Below are 21,984 nucleotides of genomic sequence, written 5' to 3'. Positions count from 1 at the left end.
CACTCACAAACACATTAGTCTCTTAACCTATAAGTCTTCAATACACCAAAATCACTAAGGGGCACTAGATGCACTTACACTCTCCCTCATATAAAATTGAATAATAATTACCGGTCTAGTTATCGATTGCCTAGGGACAAAATCTTTCTCTTGTGTTACAAAAAGCTATCTACTAAACAACTAACTTTATTATCTTGCAGATTACTCATAGTTTTATTCTCTCTAGCTACATCTAGTTTTATTCTTGCAAACTTATCCTATCACCTACAAAATAGTTTCATACTTGTTCTAAGTAAAGTGAACGTTAAGTGTGCTTAGAGTTGTATTGGTGGTTGATAGAACTTGAAGGGAATATAAATCCTACCTTTAGCTCCTCGTTGGGTTCGACACTCTTATTTATCGAAAAAGCTACAGTTGATCCCCTATACTTGTGGGTTATCAATCAACTATAAGATGTAATCAACACTACTAGCAACCCATAGGTACCAATTTGAGGTTTTGACACAAAGTTGAATACAATAGATGAACTAGGGTTTAAGATGAGATGGTGCTGGTGACGATGTTGATGAAGATTGATCTTGCCAAGATGAGATGGTTGTTGGTGATGTCGATGGCTTTGATTTCCCCCTCTTAGAGGGAAGTGTCCCTAGCGGAATCGCTCCGCAGGGGAGCTAAAGTGCTCCTGCCTAGGTTCTGCCTCGAGACGACGGTGCTTCATCCCGAAAGTCCTCTCTTGATTTATTTTTTCTAGGCCAAAACACTTCATATAGTAGAAGATGGGGGTCAGAGGCCAGCTGTGGGCCCCAAAGGCATCAGGGCACGTCCAGGGGGGTAGTCACACCCTATTGCCTTCTGGGCAACTGGTGCGCCCCCTTTGGTACTTCTTTGCTCCAGTATTTTTAATATTTTCCATAAAAATTCTCCATTAAATTTTAGGTCATTTGGAGTTCTACGGGATAGGTATCTCTGATATAGCTTTTCTAGCTCCAGAATTCTAGTTGCCGGCAATCTCCCTCTTCATGTAAATCTGGCAAATTAAGAGAGAAAAGGCGACATGATGCAAAATGGACGTATCACTCCACCATCGCCAAGGAATGTCACTCCTGAGCCAGTCATTTGCCCTGAACAAACTGGACAAGACTTGGAAGCTCCTTCTCTGCCAAGGCCAACTGAATCAGTGCCCGTGGCCTCCACTGCTCAAGTTGATATACCCTTGAAATATGCTTCTAAAGAGGGTCAAATTCCTCGCTCCGAGCTCTCTGCGGCTCCTTCTCAAGATGCTCTAAGAGTCTCCGATCCCGTTGTGATCGAACAACAACCTAATCACGTGGCCAACTCGGTACCACTAGCTGCTCAAGGATCCACACCAATTTCCCGAAACAAATCATGTCCAACAACTGACTATTTCCGAGGCTCCATTATCAGTAGCACCAACCCCATCACCGCTCAAGTTGACAGTTAATACATCTGTGAGAACAAATGAAGCAAGTCCCTCTGCAAGGACATCAGTTTCTGCTTGCCATCCCAACTCCATTGTATATGATGATGATTTCCTTTCGCCAGAAGAAGAACTCAAGTACCCCAATCCTCAAGAGGAATTTCCCATATTCTCTGTTGGTGCTGGTGCGAAGGGTCCTCTATTCAATAGAAATGTGCATTCACAATTCTTTCAGGACATCAACTATGATGGACCTCGCTCTAAGTAGATTTTTGAGTGGATGACCAAAGGCAAATGGATCAAGTGTACTTCAACACATTTCACCTTGCATTTTTCATTTTCCTCTCTTTGAGCATGGAAATACCGAGATTCGAGTGCACAACATTGATGTGATCTTTGATGAAGATTTTAAGTGCACAATGGACAAGGAGAAGATTCACGACTACTCTGGTCCTCCTCGTCCTGAACATTTAACTTTTGAGAACCAGATTCTATATCATCCACTCTCCTACACCATATGCCCATTGGCTAGCATGAACACTGACAAGACCATATCTGATGTTCTTTGGAATGCCATCTATGCAATCTCTGAAAGATACATCTTCGATATTGAAGATATGTTTCTGCGCATTCTGAAGGATTCTTCTCAGTTTCCTTTCACCGTAAAGGTATTCGCTCCATGGATCCAGAAAGTCATTGATCATGCAATGGGCACAGTGTATCTGGCAAAGGGAAGCCACGAATGATTTATTCCTCCTGTTCGTCATACCATGCAAGCAATGGAAGATTTCACCTTGGGAAAGTCCTGGCGTCCCCTCAAGACTACCACCAGAAGTTTGATGGTCCTCTCCTTCCTCAACGTGATCGAATGGTTTCTCCACAGCCTCCTTGACAACTTGAAGTCAGTTTTGGCACGCAACAACTACTTCTGAAACATATGGAAGATGATAGGCAGGAGAATGAACATCTCGCCAATGAGCTTAATGCTATCAATAACCGCATCGAGCTGATGCATTCGATCGCTGATGAGAAAAAGAAAAGACTTTGGAAACTACTTCGTAAGTTCTTCACCAAGAAGCAACTCCTGAATATGAACCTCCAAGAGCTCTATGATTATATTGACAAAGGCTTCACAGTTGAAGACTTTCAATAGCATCTTACTCCTCTACTGCCTGCTCGCGAGCCAACCACCTATCTCCTTCATCTGAAGCTTCGCAAGCTGCTTGAAGAATCCGAAGCCATCTCACCAAAAATAAAGCCCTCTGAAGAAAATGTCTTAACTCGCATTCCTCAGACAAGACTCACTTTAAGACGCAGCGAGATATTGCCATCTGTTAGTGTCAAGTACAATGTCTATGCCATGTCCTAGACCTAAGGTCCTCATATGTTCTCAGGACGAGGGTTAACTCACTTAGGGTCTATCAAACGCTACTCCGTAACTGAGTAGTTATAAAGGTAGCTTTCGAGTGAGTCGTGAGACATGCCGTGAGACATGGCTGACCAAGAAGGGATTTGCCCCTCCTATTTGGAGAGATATTCTCTAGCCCCCCTCGAGTAATCAGATTTGGAAAGCATGGCCATGCGACTTGGGTTAAGTGTTAATCCAGTTCTGGAATTTGTATCACGGTGTCGAGAAGAGAGGTCGAGCTACCACAAGGGTGACAAGTACTCGCCTTGAGCTTGACAACATATATCGTAAGGCAAAAGGAATGTTGGATATGAGACACATTGATGAGGTTCGTCAAACGACTTTACGCACACATGGGAGTTGGCACGTTCTGCTAGGAGCCGCTACCAATAATCAACTCTGGTCATGTCCATTGTACGTGAACCTATAGGATCACACACTTAAGGAGCTGCAGCCCATTCGGATTGGATCCCATTAGAAAATGGATGTAGACTCCTAGTGGGCTCAAGTGTTGAGCCCACCTCGGAGGTCTATATAAAGGGGAGTGGGCGCACCACTTAGGGTTGATCTTTTTCCACCCTGGATAACCGCTGCCACAACTCCCCACACGCATGTCATGCGACCGAACCTAGCAGTCCGCCGCCCGATGCTGCACCCCGCATGTGTGTATACTTTGGAGGGATCGCACTTGCGGTGCTTGGATGAACTGTTCGAGGGATCTGCGAGGTGCCGTTCGTGGGAGATCACCGTTCATGGATCTTTTTTGTTCGCGGGAGATCGACGACGCGAGGAGGAGACACCTCGGGAGATCGAGTACACGCATCACGAACTATACTTCCGTCGTGGAGATCTAGCACGAACGAATCATTTCCCTAGGAAGTGGGGAGGGGCAAGTCAATGTTTCGTGGGAAACCACCCCGGCACGGGGTGCTCCTGTTCGACGCCCTCAGTGCCGCTTAGACTAGTTGGTGCTCGCATGCGACTTATAACGGTGCGACCTAGTAACCTGCTCTGAAACACAACAAACGATAGATTCTCAAAAAGAAAAAAAAGCAAACACGGAGAAAAAAAGTAAACGGGTTATTCCTCACGTCAATTTGGTAGAAACGGGTTATTTTTTAGCGCATTGGGAATAACTTTTATATGTAGTTAAATTCTCACATGTGGTTGTATTATTAGTCGAGACGTTCGTTGTACATGCACACTTATAGTAGTAACATTAAAGGGAGGATTTTTTTTTCTCCGCCCATCACTCCTCCTACTTCCCAACTTCTGTACATTGTCAATTATTCTTGGGTACATTGCCTCCTGGGGCCAACCTCATGTGTGGTGCCGTGTAGGCCCGTGTACGATGCATTCATCGATTAGGCATGTGTATGAGGCCCATTGGACCTCCGGATGTTGCCGCTTGGCAGGAGCTCCTTAAGTGCATTGCTCTCCAGTCGTCCAACGTGGATCAGCCAATCGATCACATATCCTGGCATCTCGAGTCTTCGGGGAGATTCTCCACCAAATAGCTATACCAGGGCATTGCGGATGCTCTCGGTCCAGAGCGTCTTGTTGATATCTGGGCTATTAGACTTTCACTGAAAATTCAGATCATCCTGTGGCAATGGATCCAGGACCGGGTTCCTTCAGGGTGCAGGTACTTGAGAGGAATGGCCCGGGTAATGGGATTTTCCCCTTATGTGGGACGGCGGAGGATTCGAATCACATCTTACTCGTGTATCCGTGCAATTCCTTTGGAGTTGCTTCCGAGAGGTGGTCGGTGAACATTGGTGCAACAACAGTTTCCCCGACCTCTTCGCGGAAATCCAGGCCTCTCAGCATCGTCTCCGCCACATTAGGTGCCTGGGTGTTGTAGTTCTCGCGTGGACGCTTTGGCGGTCCGCAATAAACTTGTGATCCAGCGTGCGCCTCTTCAACGAGCTACTGGCGTGGTTTTTGAAATGTGCGTCTATTTGTAACTCTGGAAGCCGCTTAGCCGCCCTCAGAACCGAGACGCCATCTACATCCTCATTGCAGATATTCGAGCGATGGCCCTTCGCTTGGCGCCGCCGCTTCCTCCTCCACCGCCTGAGCCGGAGTATCCACTTGGTGGCCTAAGCTACCCCTTTTTCATTTTATTTTGGTCTTGTTGAGCTATGCCCTCAGCAATACCTTCTTGAACTATTGTGTATGCGACCCGTGTGTGTGCGCGTGTACGGTGTGAACCATTGTTGGATCTTGCGGCTCTGATTGTTTGCTTTATATATAAAATGAGGCCGTAATACTCACCTGACATTTCCCAGTGTGGGAAGTGTGGGAATATAGCACGAATAAATCATTCCCTTAGCACGGGATAGGGGGGCGAGTGAACGTTTCATGGGAAACCACCCAGCACGGGGAGCTCCTGATCGACGCCCTTAGCACCGCTTAAACTAGTTAATGCTCGCAGGCGACTTGTAGTGGGCTGGCCTAGTAACCTGCTCTGAGACACATCAAACGCAAGATTTAAAAAAAAGCAAATGCAAAGAAAAAAAATGTAAACTGGTTATTTCTAACTTTAATTTGGTAGAAGTGGGATGATAGGAACATGGATGGCCGTAGGCAGCCTACTAGGTCGGGCTCATTTAGTTGTCCACTAGAAGAAAACAATGCTATTTAACCCTTTCTTTAGTAAACATATACTACTACATACCCAACATAATTTATATGAAAACCAAAGCATAAATCTGAAAATGAAATCTTAAAACTAGTGAAAACAACCACAAATTTTAAAAAAAGGTTTATAAAAATTGGAAAAAATCACATAAATGAAAAATGTTTGTGAATTTGAGAAAGTTCACGAATTAGTAAAAAGTTCATCAATTTGAAAAAGTTCACGGATTTTGAAAAACATTTATGAAATTTGGAAAAAGTTCATGAAATTTGAAGCTAACGAATTTGAAAAAAATAACGTGTGAAAAGATCATGCATCTGAAAAAAGTTCATATATTTTGAAGAAAATATTCACTAATTTGAAAAATTTAATCGATTTTGAAAACAAGTTCACAAACTTGAAAAAAGTTCATCGACTTTGAACAACAGTTCATTCATTTATGAAAAATTTCTTTGATTTTGAAAAAAAAATCATCGATTTTGAATTAAAAAGAATCACAATTTTGTAAAAATTTCACCGGGTTTTTAAAAAAAAGTTCACGGATTTGAAAGAATTCATATATTTTGATAAAAAAAAGTTCATGAATTTGGAAAAAGTTCACCTGGTTTTAAATTCATCAAATTTGATAAAGCTTCATATTAAAAAAATCATGTATTTTTAGTAAAAGGAAACTCTGAGTAAAAACTAATGAAAAACCGGTCAAACAAAGACCCAAAAAAAAGTCCGAAAGGCACGGAATAAGAAGTTGAAGAAGTTTTAGTAGGCTCATTTGAGCCGTCCGAGTCGGTTACCACATCTGGAAGTAAACACTGAGGTTCAGAGTTCCAATCTCACCACCCACAAATATTTTTGAAGGTTAAAAAAATGAAAATGGGCCGAGCCCAGAAAGCAAGGGGGTGTGAACCAGTTTGTTTCATTGCCTTTAACGGCTGAAGGCGCCAAATAGGAATCGGTCCCAGCACAAGCCAAATCCTATTCGCTGCCTTAAGCGTCAAATATAGGCCAGCTCGTACAGGGCGCACACCCCCCGATCTCACATCGTCGCTATATGGGCTGGCCCTTTTATTTCTGTTTTTAAAGCGCAAAAGCAAAAGAAAAGCGGGTGCAGTAGGAATCGAACTGGGTGGCTGCTGTTTCATCGTACACTACACAAACCACCACGCCACCAAGCCTATTCTACTTATGTGCACCTTTTCTAGTTCTTTTCTTCCTTATACTTTTCTTTTATCATTTTTCCTTTTTTTCATTTTCTGTATTCCTTCTTTCCTTTTCCTTTTTCTTTTTTCTTTCTTCCTGGTTCGACACAAAATCAATGAATTTCTCAGATTCGATGAACTTCTTTGAAACTTGATGAACTTTTTTCAATCTCGATGAACGTTTTTCTCAAATTCGATGAACTTTTTTCAAACTCGATGAACTTTTTTCTCAAATTCTATGAACTTTTTTCAAACTTGATGAACTTTTTTTCAAACTTGATGAACTTTTTTCATATCCATGAATTTTTTTCTCAAATTCGATGAACCTTTTTCAAACTTGATGAACTTTTTTCTCAAATTCGATGAACTTTTTTCAAACTCGATGAACTTTTTTTCAAACTTGATGAACTATTTTCATATCCATGAACTTTTTTTTATGAAAAGCGATGAACTTGTTTTAAATCTATGAACTTTTTTCAAATTTGTGGTATTTTTTTTATCAAAATCGATTATTATTTTTTCAAATTCGTGAACTGTTTGAGAATTCATCAACTTTTTTTCTCAAAATCGATGAACCTTTTTCAAAATCCGATGAACTTTTTTCAAATCTGTGAACTTTTTAAAAAAAATGATGTACTTTTTTGTGAACATTTCTTTGAAGTCCGCGGCCTTTTCAAAATCGATGATCTGTTTTTAAAATTAGCGAATTCTTTGTTCAGTTTTTCTTTCCCTTTTTCCAAATAATTTGTACTGCCGCAGGAACTCGGGGTCAAATAAAACTGTTTTCGTACATAACACATCAATGTTTTTTTGGTGCAGTGGTTGAAGCCCCAAGTACATGAGCGAAAGCACGTGGGTTCGAATCCCTCTTTCTGCATATATTTTCTGTCCGTTTGTTTTTTATCTTCAGAAGGAGGGCTACATATATTTCGGCTCGTTCTTGGGCCGGCCCGCATAACCAGGTGCATGGGCGCTCGGTTCGTTTGCTGGCGCATAAGGCGCCAGCGAGGAGCTCTCCCAGCACAACCCCCCTGACCTCAAATTTCTTGACGCTATTAAAAACAACATGTGGTAAGGAAATTGGACCAAAAAACGGCCCAACTTTAGTACCACAAAAAACAGGCCTTAAAAAAGCTAAAATAGTTGCATCCGACTTAATTAAATAAAACCCTAAAAAACTTAATTAAATAAAAACATACAAATTTGGCATCCGTTTTATAATAAAAATACCGTGTAGCCGGTGATTCAAAATAATACATATACTGTATGTAATTTTATGCGAAAAGCTGCCAATGTCCAAGAAAGTAATTTGCCATAGCTCTGAACTGAAATCTAATTTGCCATGGCATCAAAATTTGCAAGTACATGTCAAATTTGCGTACTGAATAATAAAAAGACCTACAGAAATTTCACCGTGGTTTTATAATAAAAATGCCATGCTCTATATTTCTTTGTCATAACATATAAATTACATGCATTAAAAATAAATTTGACACGGTAGAAACAATAAAAGTGCCATGTAATGCATCAAAATTTGCCATGGTTAAGATAAAACACTGCAAACATATGCAAAGATGTTGTGAAAAATAAATTTCCATGACACGGAAAATATTTGTCTTGGGGCCCAGGAAAAACTAAGTTGACACGATTCTGAAAATAAATTTGCCATGGCTATGAAAATAAATTTGACATGGTTTAGGAAATAAAAATTACCATTGTCCAAGAAGAAACTAAATAAATTTGCCATGGCACTGAAAATAAATTTGCTATGGTCCAGGGAAAACCTAAGTTGCCATGGCTACGAAAATAAATTTGCCATGGTCTAGCCATGCAATTCCCCATGGTTTATGAAATTAAACGATCTCTAGCTCATGGCAAATGTAGAAAAATTTATGTCATGACAAATATACAACTTTTATTCTCTAATTGATGAAAAATTCTAAAAGAACATAGTACATTGACATGGCAATCGATCCATAATTCATAGCAATTTGCCATGGTCTATGAAATTAAAAGGCCACATATGCAAAGATGACAAAATGGATGTGTGCAACCAAACACGCCCTTGTTCTCCCATGTTAAAGATCCAAAAATCCAGCCAAAGTTTGGCTCCAGTTGGACTACATTGATACTTCTGCATGGCAATTGCCACAATCCACTAAGGCGTGGTGGATAGGTTTATCTAACGAGACCGTCCCCAACCGCAAGGCCATGGCCTCTCTAACCATGCTTGTCTCTTGGATAATTTGGAATGAAAGAAATGCATGGGGTTTTCGACAGAAGAACACTCCTCCTATGATCCTTATTCAAAATATTAAGGCGGAAGCGTCGCTATGGGTGTCCGCGGGTGCTAAGCAATTGGGCTTAATTATGTTGCGAGAGTAGCAACTCTTGTTGTAAGGGTGTGTTGTAGGGCTAAGAGGATCGAACTCTTTTCTCTCTTAATTAATAATATGTGGCAAATCTTTTGCCCGGTTTAAAAAAAAATTCCAGACAAGGAGAGAAGAGCGTGCTTCATGCAGACGCCGTGAGTGCCGGGACTCTCGCACGCCACCTCACGCCAGCAAGCAGGCTTTGCTTCCCTCACGTCACGTGGGATGGCCTGGTTTCTCGTGGGCGGACGACGCACGGGCACGGGCAGCCACGCGCCAACGGACACGCGCGTCCCACGAGTGCCCGCAGCGCACGGTGATCGACGGCAGAGACGCCCTCGGCCCTCCGCTGCTCAGACCGCGCGGACACCTGTACACATCACCGTTTCGAGCTGGCAGTGCTATCTACCGCCGCCGGTTCTGAAAGTTGCTCCAGGAGAACGTCGTGTGACGGCATGACCTAAACATTGCTCCAGGAGACGCAACGCATCGCTTCTCCTCTCTTGGATGCATGCACCGTGTGTGCACTCCGTTTCCGGCGGCATGAAAACGACGGCAGGACAACCCACCCAGGCCACCGGCCGGCGGGCGAGCAGCAGAGCAGGTGTGTTATTCCATTTGATTTGACGATCTGCGTGCGTTGGTCAGGAGCCAGCGGCGCTCCACAACTGCTCCAAATGCAGCATCCCCGCCCAATACAAAACACCGCATATTTCCATCTCCGTTTTCGTCGGTGACTCCGTGGCAGGGAGCCAAGCCATCCCAATACAACCCTTTAACGATGGCGCAAAGGGCGCCTCCTGGCGATGTCCACGTCAGATTAGCTACAAGACAAAGAGGTTTATATCCTCTGGAGAAGAAAGAGAGAAAGGGATTGGGCAGGCGAAGAGAGAAAGGGATTGGCCCCAAGTCCCCATCCCCCGATTCCTCTCCCTCTACCTTTCCCTCGTTGCCGCCGCCGCCACCGACGACCTCCCTGCAGCCGCCGCCATCAGTCACGCCCTCCCCAATGGCTGACTCTTCCACCCCTTTTCTCCTCCCCTTAACTTCTCCTCACCATCGGCGACCTGTCCTCCCCCTCGCACCAGATCGAGCAGCAGCTCGGGCAGGGCAGAGCGGACGCCACCACCACCACTCAACGCCGGCCTCCCCCACAGCCGCCGCCACCACCCGCGCCCTCCACCACATCTGGCGCACCCACCCCTTCCATCCTCTCCTCACCTTCTCCCCACCAACGACGACCTCCTCCCCTCTTCCTCGTCACAGATCGACCAGCGGGTCCGGATCTGATGCAGGCTCAGATCCGGCACACCCGCAGCGCTTGTTCCACTTGAGGACGTCATGGACATGGTGCTCTAGCACTGGTGCTGCAGTCATGGACAAGGTGCTCTCCCCATCTTTTCTCTCTATCTCTGCGTATGTGTTGGATTTGATTAAAATCGGCGTTGGTACTGTGTTCGTGATGCTCCCTCTCCTTTTGCTGTAGGAGATTATCACTTTCTACCTCTCTGTGTTGAATTAAGTTGGTGTTGCTGCAACCTCAACGCCCAAATAATCAGCCCTAACCCTAGCCCTTCCTTGGGCATGGAAACCAAGCAGACGGGAGGTGCATCACAGGTATGAATCCTTCCCCTTCTCCAGTTTCGAGTTGGTGACAAGTTCTGCCCTTTTTTGCTCTCTTCCTGATTCAATGGGCAGTACAAGATAACTGCTCCTGGTTCTCAAATTTCCTGTCCAAGTTATAGAGTTAGTAGCATTTTCTATCCAGCTTCTACAGTTAAAAACCAAAACCATAACACACCCCTCAGAAGAAGGAAAAACAAGCAAAGCTGAACATGGAGATCATCCTAGGCAGGAAAAAGGCGCATTATGGACAATGTTTAACAGATCCAATCCGTATTATACCATCTATACGTACACGGTGCTAATCTCGACTTCATCTTCCTTTATGAATGCATGAGTAAACTTCTACATACTGGATTTCAAATGAAAGTCCTCTATTCTAAGCTGAATCCAAACATATGTAATCCCTTTTTGAAAGTGAATATATTTGTCGTGTTGTTAATAACATTGCGGACACACGGCCACTGATTTTTCATTATCAAACTAGGCCACTGATGTATATAGTTTCCCTCTACCATCACATCATGAACTTCTCAAAGCTGAGTTTTCATCATGGCCGTTATTAAAGCTTAATTCCTGGGTTTTTATGCGCTCTGTTACATACTAGAGTAATGGCTATTTATTTGCTTAATTTATTACAACGTCTATTAATTATTTTATTTGTGCATTTTAACCACCCAGCAATCAGACATTTAACTCCATCATTATTAGTTACATAAAGAGAAAGAATATGTCCGGCCACTCATTTCTGTCCGTTACATGCACATCCACAATGATGTGTGCCATCTGTTTGTGCGTAGGTTGCTACCATCTAATGTGTGGAGAGAGCCGAGGAGAATATGCTCCGTTACCATCTTGTGAAGGAGGATGTTCACCATCCAAGGTGCTCAACATCACCATCATCTCTCGCTTGCCAAGGTGATTTATCTCATTTGCCATGCTCTGCGTGTCCGCAGCCATCAAGACATGGTGAATTTTTCTGTGTGGTGGCCATCGAGCCACGGTGATTTGTAGAGTTTTATGTACTGTGATGCCACATCTGTTAGTGCCTGGAGAGTTGTAGGGTTTTATCTATTGTGATGCCACATCTGTTAGTGCTTGTGGATTGCTAGGATTTTAGTGCACCATCATTACAGGTAATAGTATCTTTTTGCCCCTTCTACAGGGCCAATGCACAGCGGCCCAAGCTGTTCATTGGAATGATCCTCATCATTATCCTTACCGAAGCTCTTTGCCCTGTACGACCTCATCGTCGGCATCATCTTCTCTTCTACGGTTCTACCTTGTGTCCATTACTATCTGGAGCATTTGTTTTTTAGGATAAAATACAAGGTATTCAATTTAGTAATGTATTGTGGTATTACCATACAACAGAGTACAAGCTCATTTGTTTCAGTATATCACAGACCAAACAAGCCAGCCCAATTGTCGGGATGCTGGATATAGTGGTTGGAGTGTTGCAGCGGCGTCGTGGCAGCGGATGGTAGCGAGGTATTTGGTGCCCCGTTCTACTGCACCACCGTTTCCGAGTGGTCTTATTGATGGCAGTAAAGAAATCAGCGGGGATAGTAGGTTGTCTTCCTTGTCAACTACATATGTCGTCTTTGTTGTTGATGTTGCTACTTCCCTCAGTTGCGAGGTGAGTCTTAATTGCAGGTTTATTTACTTAATTTATCCTTTTGTGCTGACATGGGACTTGGGTGGCTGCTTAACACAACGATCAAGCACATATAGAGTTGTTCTGATTCGTGCAATGCTGCGTAGAACCACAAAAAAGAGGGTGACAGATCATGTGCAAAGTTAATCCAACATCCTTCAGAGCTCATTAATGGAGCTTGCACTCTCTTTTCCATGTTAAAGTTTGGAACATGGAAAATGTTCACAGGCTTGATATGTGCTTCCGTCCTTCTGTAATGTAGATTTAAAATATATAAGGTTTTCTGATTGTCATTTATTTCCTATTTTTGATTCATGGATGACAGTAATCTACCTACAACACTCGAATGGTTTCAAGAAATTGGTGAAAACAAGTGATGTGTTTTCAATCTTTGATGTGTGAAGATGTGCATTGTGTGTGGATGTAAGGAGAAATGGAAGGATTTATGGCAACATGCAACAATTTTGTTGCTTACTTGTACATACTATTTTTTATTTACTGATATTCGTCGCAATATACCTATGTATCACACATACTACGAGGAGACAAAGTCTTAATTAATAATTGGAACCTGTAACTCATATATGTCCTTTGTTAAGGATGCATTTTTTGTTTTATAGGTCAGACTGAATTATATGTTCCTGTCCAAGCCCTGTTCACTGGCATTGCCTCTTGATTCCCTTCTCAGAACAGAAGATCCACGCTAAACATAACAAGTTCATTAGAGGAGCAAATGTTGTTTATCACCGCATCTCTTCACATGTTGACAAGCCCGATATTTATGAAGGTACACCTTTGTGCTTGGTGGTAAACTTGTTTCTTATTCACTTATATTCAGCATTTCCTTGGTCATTTTGTAATGTTATTTTCGTATTTTGCTCTGCATTAAGATTTATGCAAAGTCTGGTACTTGGCAGAAAATACTGCTGGTTTGTCCATGATTTTCTGCTGGGTTGATTTTGACATCAATTTAACAATGAGTACTTCAATTATGATATTCCGAAGTGCATGGGAGCAATATAGATTCGCTATTATTCGGTTCGAGCTATGTGGCAGAAATTAGCTTCATGCTTCTCTGAACAAACTAGGCACTATACAAGGCGCTGGCGCCATACCTGCTCGGTATGGACAGGAGAAGATGCAGGGGCTCCGCTTCTTGGCCTCGGTGACGTCCTCGTGCCCCTCCACCGCTGGTGTTGTTGCTCGGGCGGCACTACCGGTCTACTATGGCAGGCCTGCTTGTTGCTCAGGTGGGACTGCAGATCTTCTGAAGCTTTATTTTTCTGTACTATCTCGTTATTTTGTTTGGTTGGTGGCCGTGACTGGAAAGCTTGGTACTCCTGTATTCTGAAGTATCATTGTTGCTGCTTGATTTGTTCCACTTTCTTTGGGCGTAGGAGTTGGTGTGCTTGTATATTAATTTATTGCATCAAGCATGGAGTATCCTTTTTCTCTTGGAAAATGTTTGATCCTAGGGCTTTTTACTTGCACATACTAGATCAAATGAAGTTCATTGGGAGTGACACAGCTTCGCTCCTAACCGCTTGAGCAAGGCGGCGGGAAAGGCAAACACAACTACATGCCTCCTTCCTTCGGGCAACACCGCTGGTCCTTGCCTCCTCCGTCATTTGCTTCGGCGACTGTAGGGGGTGGGGACCTCGGGGTTCGGCCCCGACTGTCAGTAGAGTTACAACTTAATGTTTTCCATACAATTTCCCATGTCTACCTATGATCTGAGGAACTCCGCCTTTGCTTTTGGAGACTGCTAAACCTTCTTGTCGTGTCTCTGTGATCAAGACAGACCCTTCTATGTTAGTATAAACCTATTAGTATCTATCAAACTATCCTCTGCTTTATTAATGGGCACCGCGTGTTGATATTTCTGGCATATACTGATGAAATGTGCATAAATATGTGCTCTTTTTTATAGGTTTAAAGAAGAATCAAGGATCAGTTCAATGGTAATTGGACTGCTGATGACACTTGTTTGAACACATGTGATCCTCATAATAGAGTTGCCGTGAGTACCTTGCAGCCTCGCTACTTCGTTTTGTCCTGTTTGATGGAATACTACTACGTTGTGTGCCCCTTTCGATTTTGGCATGACGATTAGAGCAGATAGCGTTTCTGCTGAGCATGGCATGTTTGTTTGTCTCAGGTTGTAAATTTTCTTATAATTTTGTAATTTTAGACCTTCCTCTTATTAAAAGTATCTTAGACCTTCCTGTAAATAGAGAGGCAAATTTTTCTTATTAAAAATATTTGCATTTAAGTTTGAAATATTTATGTTGCATCAGCTCACACTATTATTATTTTTTGTATAACATGACCCTCTGATTCAGTTATTGGGGTTCATTACTGAACTTTGTATTCTACTCCGTATTTAGCATTCATGTTTACCATTGATTATGGGTTAAAGTCAGCAAAGATATCACATTCACATATTTGCAAATCACTTTTGCTGAGTACAAGTGCCATCAAGAATCATCCTAGACCCACAAACGTGCGTAAGCTAGATAAGTGCGCACATGAACGCTTAGGAGGCGCCCCAGCCACTAGTCCCAATACTATGTGGTTTGATCGAAGCATTGACCAACCACCACGAGGCGATCGCACAATCAATGACGGGGTGCCCACTTGGACGCGGCACAGATTAGTTACAAGAAGACTACACGAACAAGCGAACAAGTTGCCCATGGATGGACGGAGTCTGCTCGGAGGAACCCATCCATCCGGCCAAATAAAGCCGCCACCACCACCACCACCACCTCACCGGCCGGTGGCCGGCCGGTGACGAGCAAGTCTGGCCAACCCCTGAAGCAAGCGAACGGCTAATCCGTTGTACTATATGTTTTGTTTCCGCCCTCCCGTCGCTTTCCTGCCACCCGATCCTCCACTCTGTCACCGCCCGTTTCTTTCCGCTAACTACCAAGCAACAGCACAAGACCAGCGACCCTTCCTCCTGCTGCCACTGGCACAGCAACGGCAGCTCTCAAGGACACATTGCAATCATAATAAGGTGGCGAAAATACACACCACAGGGTGTAATTCAAAATGGAAAGGTTCCTCAAAAGATATTTAAAAACTGTGCTCATATCAATCATATTCCTTTAAGTGATACTACTAGACACGTTCGCGGCTCTTTTCGAAGATAGGAAAAGGAGAAAAATAAGTAGCGGAGGTGACCAGCAGATTCTTGCCATTTCCTTGTAGCTCTGGTTCCTGTCTTCTTTTAATCACGCTGAAAACGATGGTTAAACTTAGTATAATGTGATGGATATCTTGTCCACGGATATTTTCATCGGTAGATGGGGTGTCTAATCTAATGAGAAATTTTATGATGCGACAACGAAGGAGCTTGTTAGAGGTTGCAATGGTTACTAGTTAGACTCAAGGTGACAATGAAGAGAAGAATGGTGACACATCATAATAGTAGAACGCAATCCAAATTAACCCATAGTCCTTACTTTACATGTTCTAACTAGCGGCATGAAGCTCCAACAATGACAAACACTTGTCGAAAAGCCAACAACAATGGTTTCGCTAACAATATGGATATCCCATTTGTTGTCATTCCATTTAGGTCTATTTGAGGATCATAGCTCGCTGAAATAACTTCTTTTTTGAAAGCAGAGGACCCTGACATCTACGTTCATTGTTGCATTCGATCGTACAACTTGCTTAAGACGATCCTAGAAATGGTGACAAGTTTAACCCGAGACAATACCTATCCGTCCAATTAAATTCTCGGCGCATATCCTATCCTATGTACGCGTAACAAAAAGAACATGTAAAATAAAGAGATTATGAATGCCAATGTAAAATCCATAGGCAATTACTACAATATGAAAGGCATGCACGTGACTCGCAGGCCGCCTCAGATATCAACATGTCATCCTAGAATTTACGATCACCCTGTGCTACGAGCCGCATCGTAATGCATGGCTCCACATTTCTTGAAATCTATAAATTCAGCATTGTGATTAAAATAAATTATGTACTCTATATTTCTTCTTCCATGGACCTCATCACAATGGCTGCTTTGTAAATAAAATCTTTACTCTCCCCCTTCCCGGTCAAAATCCATCTCCTCTTCCCCACAGCGACATTTGCTCTCCACCATCCCGTGCCTTTCCTCTTCCTCCCCCACCTATTTCATGGTGCTCTGACCTACCCAAGCTCCAATCCCACCCAAATGCAGCTCTAAAATCTCTCCTGTACTCCACCACCGCTGCTCCCCTCCCCAGAGCCGCCGCCGCGCGGTAGCTCCGCGCCACCGCCGACGCCCCGCGCCCCCGCAGCCTCTCCGCCGTCGCTGCCGTCGCCGCGCCTCATCGCGACGTCGCGTCCCTGCTCTCTCCACCCCGTCAGCGATCTCGGGCGTTGGTTTTCGAGGTATGAGCTCGTGTCCGTCCGGCGATTCCCAAAACCCAAACCAGCATCCGCAAATTTTCTAGATCCGCCCCTCCGCCCCTCCCCACGCTTAACTCAGTCAGTTAATCCGGCATTTATTAACAGCTTCCGAGCCAGCCGAAATTGGAGCTCTCATAATTGATCCGTGATGGTTTTGATTTTGCATCAATTACATCTTGCTTTGCCTTAATTGATTGTGTTCTGTTTCTTTCAAGGTATTGTGGAGAGCTCTTCAATTTCATCCGGCTCTGTTCTTCTGAGCAAAGGGTGAGAAGAATCTTTCGCCGGATTGTCCCCAAAGATGCCAGGAATCATAGTGGATGGAGTTGTCACAGAGGAGATTCAGCATGAGGTGGGTTCCTCTCAAAACAAGGAGAATTTGACGGCCCCAACCATGGCGCCAAGCATGCAGAGTGAGGCACTTGAGATGCACGTTGAGAATTCTGGTGCCGGGGAGCCCTCGATTGAGCAGCTCTACAACAACGTGTGTGAGATGGAGAGCTCAAGTGAGGGCGGCGGATCCCCATCACGCGAGAGCTTCGGGTCGGATGGGGAGGAATCAAGGATTGACTCTGAGCTTCGCCACCTTGTTGCTGGGGAGATGGAGGCCATGAAGGTCATTGAGGAGGAGGAGGAGAAGGAGAAGAAGGGGAGTGGAAGTGTTACCAATGTGGTACCTACTGCTGGGAATGGGACCCCTGTCAGGCCTCAGTCTTCTAATTCATCCAAAAAGAAGGCTACAAAATCACAGCTTGAATCTGATGCTTCTATTGGCCCCAATGGCAAGGCATCCCCCGAGGAAGGCGAGAGTGAGGTCAGCAAGCCCGGAAGCCGTGTTGGCCGTCGCCGGAAAGCTAGTGCTAAATCACAGAATGGAACAGAAGATGCTGGGCTCGATAACCCAGACCTTGGTCCATTTCTTCTTAAGCATGCAAGAGACTTGATTGCCTCTGATAATCCGCGGCGAGCGCTGAAATATGCTCTCCGTGCCACCAAATCATTTGAGAAATGTGCAGGTGGAAAGCCAAGCTTGAACTTGGTCATGAGTTTGCATGTTGTGGCTGCAATTCACTGCAACATGGGAAAGTATGAAGAAGCTGTACCTGTCCTACAACGATCCCTCGAGATTCCTGTGACCGAGGAAGGTCAGGAGCACGCTCTTGCCAAGTTTTCTGGCTGCATGCAATTGGGGGACACCTATGGGATGCTAGGTCAGATTGCCCTCTCACTGCAATGGTATGCCAAAGGGCTTGAAATCCAGAAGCAGACATTGGGGGAGCAGGATCCAAGGGTTGGAGAGACTTGCCGGTACTTGGCTGAGGCTCATGTGCAGGCACTACAATTAGATGAAGCACAAAAATTGTGCCAGATGGCTCTTGACATTCACAGGGATAATGGCCAGCCAGCATCACTTGAAGAAACGGCTGATAGGAGGCTAATGGGTCTTATTTGTGACACAAAGGGTGACCATGAAGCTGCGTTAGAACATCTAGTGATGGCGAGCATGGCCATGGTCGCCAATGGCCAGGAGACTGAGGTGGCCTCAGTGGATTGCAGTATTGGTGACATTTATCTCTCATTGGGTCGATATGATGAGGCTGTATGTGCTTACCAGAAAGCTCTTACAGTATTCAAGACTAGCAAAGGGGAGAATCATGCCACCGTGGCTTCTGTTTTTCTGCGGCTTGCTGATCTATACAACAAAACAGGGAAGCTGAGGGAATCAAAATCATACTGTGAGAATGCTCTCAAAATTTATCAGAAACCTATTCCAGGCACGTCTCTTGAAGAAATTGCCACTGGTTTGACTGATGTTTCAGCCATATATGAGACCATGAATGAGCATGACCAAGCACTGAAGTTACTCCAGAAGGCCTTGAAGATGTACAATAATTCTGCTGGCCAACAGAGCACGATTGCTGGAATTGAAGCTCAGATTGGTGTCTTGCACTACATCTCTGGGAATTATGGCGATGCATATGACTCCTTCAAGAGTGCGATTACAAAGCTCCGCACATGTGGTGAGAAAAAGTCCGCCTTCTTCGGTATTGCCCTGAACCAGATGGGGCTGGCGTGTGTTCAAAGATACTCCATAAATGAAGCTGCAGAACTCTTCGAGGAAGCTAGAACCGTTCTGGAGCAAGAATACGGGCCATATCATGCAGATACTCTAGGAGTATACAGCAATCTTGCTGGAACTTATGATGCAATGGGAAGGTAAGCTCCGTAGTGATTTCCTTGTCAAGTTGTTTCTTCTATAATGCAAAATAGACCATACATGTTTCTTTGACCATTTAACTGTTAATTTCAATCTTGCTAATATGTTTGTTTGACTTCTCATTATTGTCATCCTTCTAAGCCCTGCATAACCTACGTGTGAAATTTTATAAAAGTGAAATGCTTCCATGCGCACCTCGCCTTTCTTATTATCCATGATTTATGGATCCATTTGGGTGCTCTCAAGTCTCAACTAGGCCACTAATTACCTGTTCCATGTTAGCCCTCAGATGTCCTGGATATAGTACAGGATATGAGTAAAGCCATAAAGTGCTCTTATAAATGGCAACTGTCGAGCCTTTGTTGTTGTTTAGCATCTTCCAGCTTGGCACATGATTAGTCTCTTTATGCAGCTTTATGCAGCCCAAATTGAATTGGGCAGATGCGGATTGCGATAAAGTTGGGCCTACTTAATTGAAGTAGGACCATAATAAAACCATCTTTAGTTGCTTGTCGTTGGCTGTTGAGTAAAAGAAAGATCACAATGCTTATCCTCTTGCTTTACCTTCTCCATTTGCATCTTTCTGTCCGTGTGATAACTTCATGCTGCTTTGTTAGACCTGTGTGTCTGCCAGCTTTTCTGTAATATTCTTCCTAATCATGATGCTAGCTCTGAACTAAGAGTTGCCAGTTGTACTCTGGTCTAGCTGGCCAGATCAGGTTTCTGAAGCAACATGCTATCTCAGCTACGTCTGAAAGCAAATCTGAGATTAAGAGATTGAAAACTGCATCTCCCTCTCAGAATATGTCCAGTTGATGATATTTCTGTTCTTTTGTGTTGCCAGACTGGATGAGGCCATTGAGATCTTGGAATACGTTGTTGAAATGCGCGAAGAGAAGCTAGGTACGGCGAACCCAGACGTCGACGACGAGAAGCGGAGGCTTGCCGAGTTGCTGAAGGAGGCTGGCCGGGGGAGAAGCAGGAAGGCAAAATCCCTGGAAAATCTTCTAGAGACCAACCCATACACCATCGGGAAGAGGACTACAGTTGCAGCGTGAGTGAACTACAGCTTTTGAAAGAGAAAAAGGAACACTATGACGCTAAGAATTTGTGTATCAATTGGTTTATTCAAATTTGGTGAGAGGGGTACATGGGAATAGTAGTAGCGTTTTGAGTATCGAGATACAAAAATGGTCTGATTGATTGTTGTAAAGTTGCAAAGGCTATTTTCACTTGTTATTACTTGCTCGGTGTCTAGAGCAATTAACTGTGCTCGTTGAACCGGTGTGTTTTGCCTAGTCCTACTACTAGTTTACATACACTACAACAAATAATGAACAGTTATAACCCTACTGTTTAGATGACACAAAAATGATCTGATTGATTGTTGTAAAGTTGCAAAGGCTGTTACCACCAGGAATGCCTTTTAGTGCTCGGGCGCTAGTGAGTTCGATCTTTTTCGCCAAAAAAAACATATTCCAAAGTCTTAAAAAAAACCTATTTTTTCCAGATTGTCATATGAATGCATATTACATGATTAACCCTACTGTTTAGATGACACAAAAATGATCTGATTGATTGTTGTAAAGTTGCAAAGGCTATTACCACCGGGAATGCCTTTTAGTGCTCGGGTGCCAGTGAGTTTGATCTTTTTCGCATAAAGAATCAAAATTCATATTCCAAAGTTTTTTAAAATTCTTTTTTTTTCACATTGTCATATGGAGATGCATATTGCATGATTAACAAGCGAGCTATGCAAAAATGACAAATCAATAATTTTCACCCTGTGTAGTTCGCGTGTTAATGCTTCTCATGTACTATATAGAATTTTTTAAAACACTGGAATATGTTTTTTTGAATTTTTTTAGAAAAAAAGGCTACATGGAGTTCGAGCACACAAACACCACACTCCACTTGTTATTACTTGCTCAGTGTCTATAGCATTAACCATGGTCGTTGAACAGGTGTTTCACCTAGTCCTACTACAACAACTAATGAACAATTACGTGTTAGAGCAACTCTAGCAGAATTGACATAATTTGAATTGGCATCCGTCATATGAAGCACGCTCCATAATGATTTGGAGGCTGCCGGGCCTGGGAGCAAACACATATTCGACAAACACATCCTTCATACTCCCCAAGCTCCCTTCACCTCCCTCCTCCCAGGTCTCCGACCCCCGCATCGCCTCCAAGGGCGGCTCGGGGGAGAAAGATGCCACCGTTAGGAGGCAACCTATCGTCCTTCCCTCGCTTCACCGCCATCGGAGTCCCCGCTAACGCAGTCGTGCTGGCTTCAAGGAAGGTGGCGGGGGGCTCGAGCCATAGACGATGTTGCACGCCCCTTCTCCAAGCCGCGGTGATGACTCCAAGGTGGAGACCATGGTGAGGTCCTGGCGGTTTGGTTCCTGGCAGTGGCTACCTCTAGTGGTTCACCGGCCTGGCTGTCAACGAGCACGCGAGTTTCCGCGACAATCCCCTTGCCAGTGCGCCTTCGGCCGCGTTGGCCCCCCATCTGCGTCTTCTCTACCGACCGTGGCCCGCCGACATCTTTGTCTGTGCGGTTCCTAGCCGTGTTCTTCGGAAGCTACATTCTCTTCCAACTTCCTGGCGGCTACCGATCTGCGTTCCCCTCCAGATCCTGGCTCACCAGCATCATCAATCATCATCTCGTCCACTACGTCTGCTCTCTCTGCTCTGCCGTCTCTCCAACCCCATCCTTCACATCCATTGTCCTTATCCCGCCAGATTGAAAGCTCACATATCAAGTGGCATCCGGTGCCACCTTCTTCTTCGGCAGCGGGTGTGCAACACCCGAGGTGTCCTCCCCTTCTTGGAGATGCTGCCATGGCCTTTGTCCATGCCCCTTTTTGAGCATCGGGGGAAACCCTAGGTTCAATCCATCAGATCGGACGGTGATGGCTTCACGCCGTCATTTCCCTTCTTGGAGGCGTTGTCTTGATTGCTCGTGGAGTCCCCAGTGTTGGATTCAGAGATGTTGGATGTGGTTTGGGATGCT

General features: G+C 44.2%; 1 protein-coding gene and 1 long non-coding RNA gene across 3 annotated transcripts; both read left to right on the top strand.

The window, feature by feature from the left end:
• The first annotated feature begins 9,881 nt into the window (after positions 1 to 9,881).
• LOC123128147 (uncharacterized) lies at positions 9,882 to 14,694 on the top strand. 2 transcript variants are annotated; one of them, XR_006462939.1, is made up of 8 exons: positions 9,890 to 10,439; positions 10,542 to 10,672; positions 11,479 to 11,596; positions 11,844 to 12,010; positions 12,085 to 12,317; positions 12,956 to 13,122; positions 13,424 to 13,585; positions 14,266 to 14,694. It is a non-coding gene; the product is annotated as an uncharacterized lncRNA (long non-coding RNA). The 2 variants fall into 2 exon arrangements; XR_006462938.1 differs by having other exon boundaries at positions 9,882 to 10,439; positions 12,085 to 13,122.
• A 1,740-nt stretch (positions 14,695 to 16,434) lies between these two features.
• On the top strand, positions 16,435 to 20,264 carry LOC123128145 (protein KINESIN LIGHT CHAIN-RELATED 2). Its single transcript, XM_044548081.1, has 3 exons — positions 16,435 to 16,730; positions 16,964 to 18,965; positions 19,811 to 20,264. The coding sequence occupies exons 2-3, from the start codon at positions 17,050 to 17,052 to the stop codon at positions 20,022 to 20,024; spliced, it is 2,130 nt and encodes a 709-aa protein (XP_044404016.1). The 5' UTR covers positions 16,435 to 16,730; positions 16,964 to 17,049; the 3' UTR covers positions 20,025 to 20,264.
• Positions 20,265 to 21,984: the final 1,720 nt, after the last annotated feature.

The sequence above is a fragment of the Triticum aestivum genome, chromosome 6A, assembly GCF_018294505.1.
Source record: "Triticum aestivum cultivar Chinese Spring chromosome 6A, IWGSC CS RefSeq v2.1, whole genome shotgun sequence".
NCBI classification, from domain to species: domain Eukaryota; kingdom Viridiplantae; phylum Streptophyta; class Magnoliopsida; order Poales; family Poaceae; genus Triticum; species Triticum aestivum.
The sequence above is the reverse complement of the archived record's forward strand: the minus strand, read 5'-3'. Positions and strand labels throughout refer to the sequence as shown.

Coding starts and splice junctions, on each gene's coding strand:
- LOC123128145 (XM_044548081.1), top strand. CDS start 17,050: ATGCCAGGAATCATAGTGGATGGAGTTGTCACAGAGGAGATTCAGCAT. Junction 18,966..19,810: donor ACTTATGATGCAATGGGAAG/GTAAGCTCCGTA, acceptor TTGTGTTGCCAG/ACTGGATGAGGCCATTGAGA.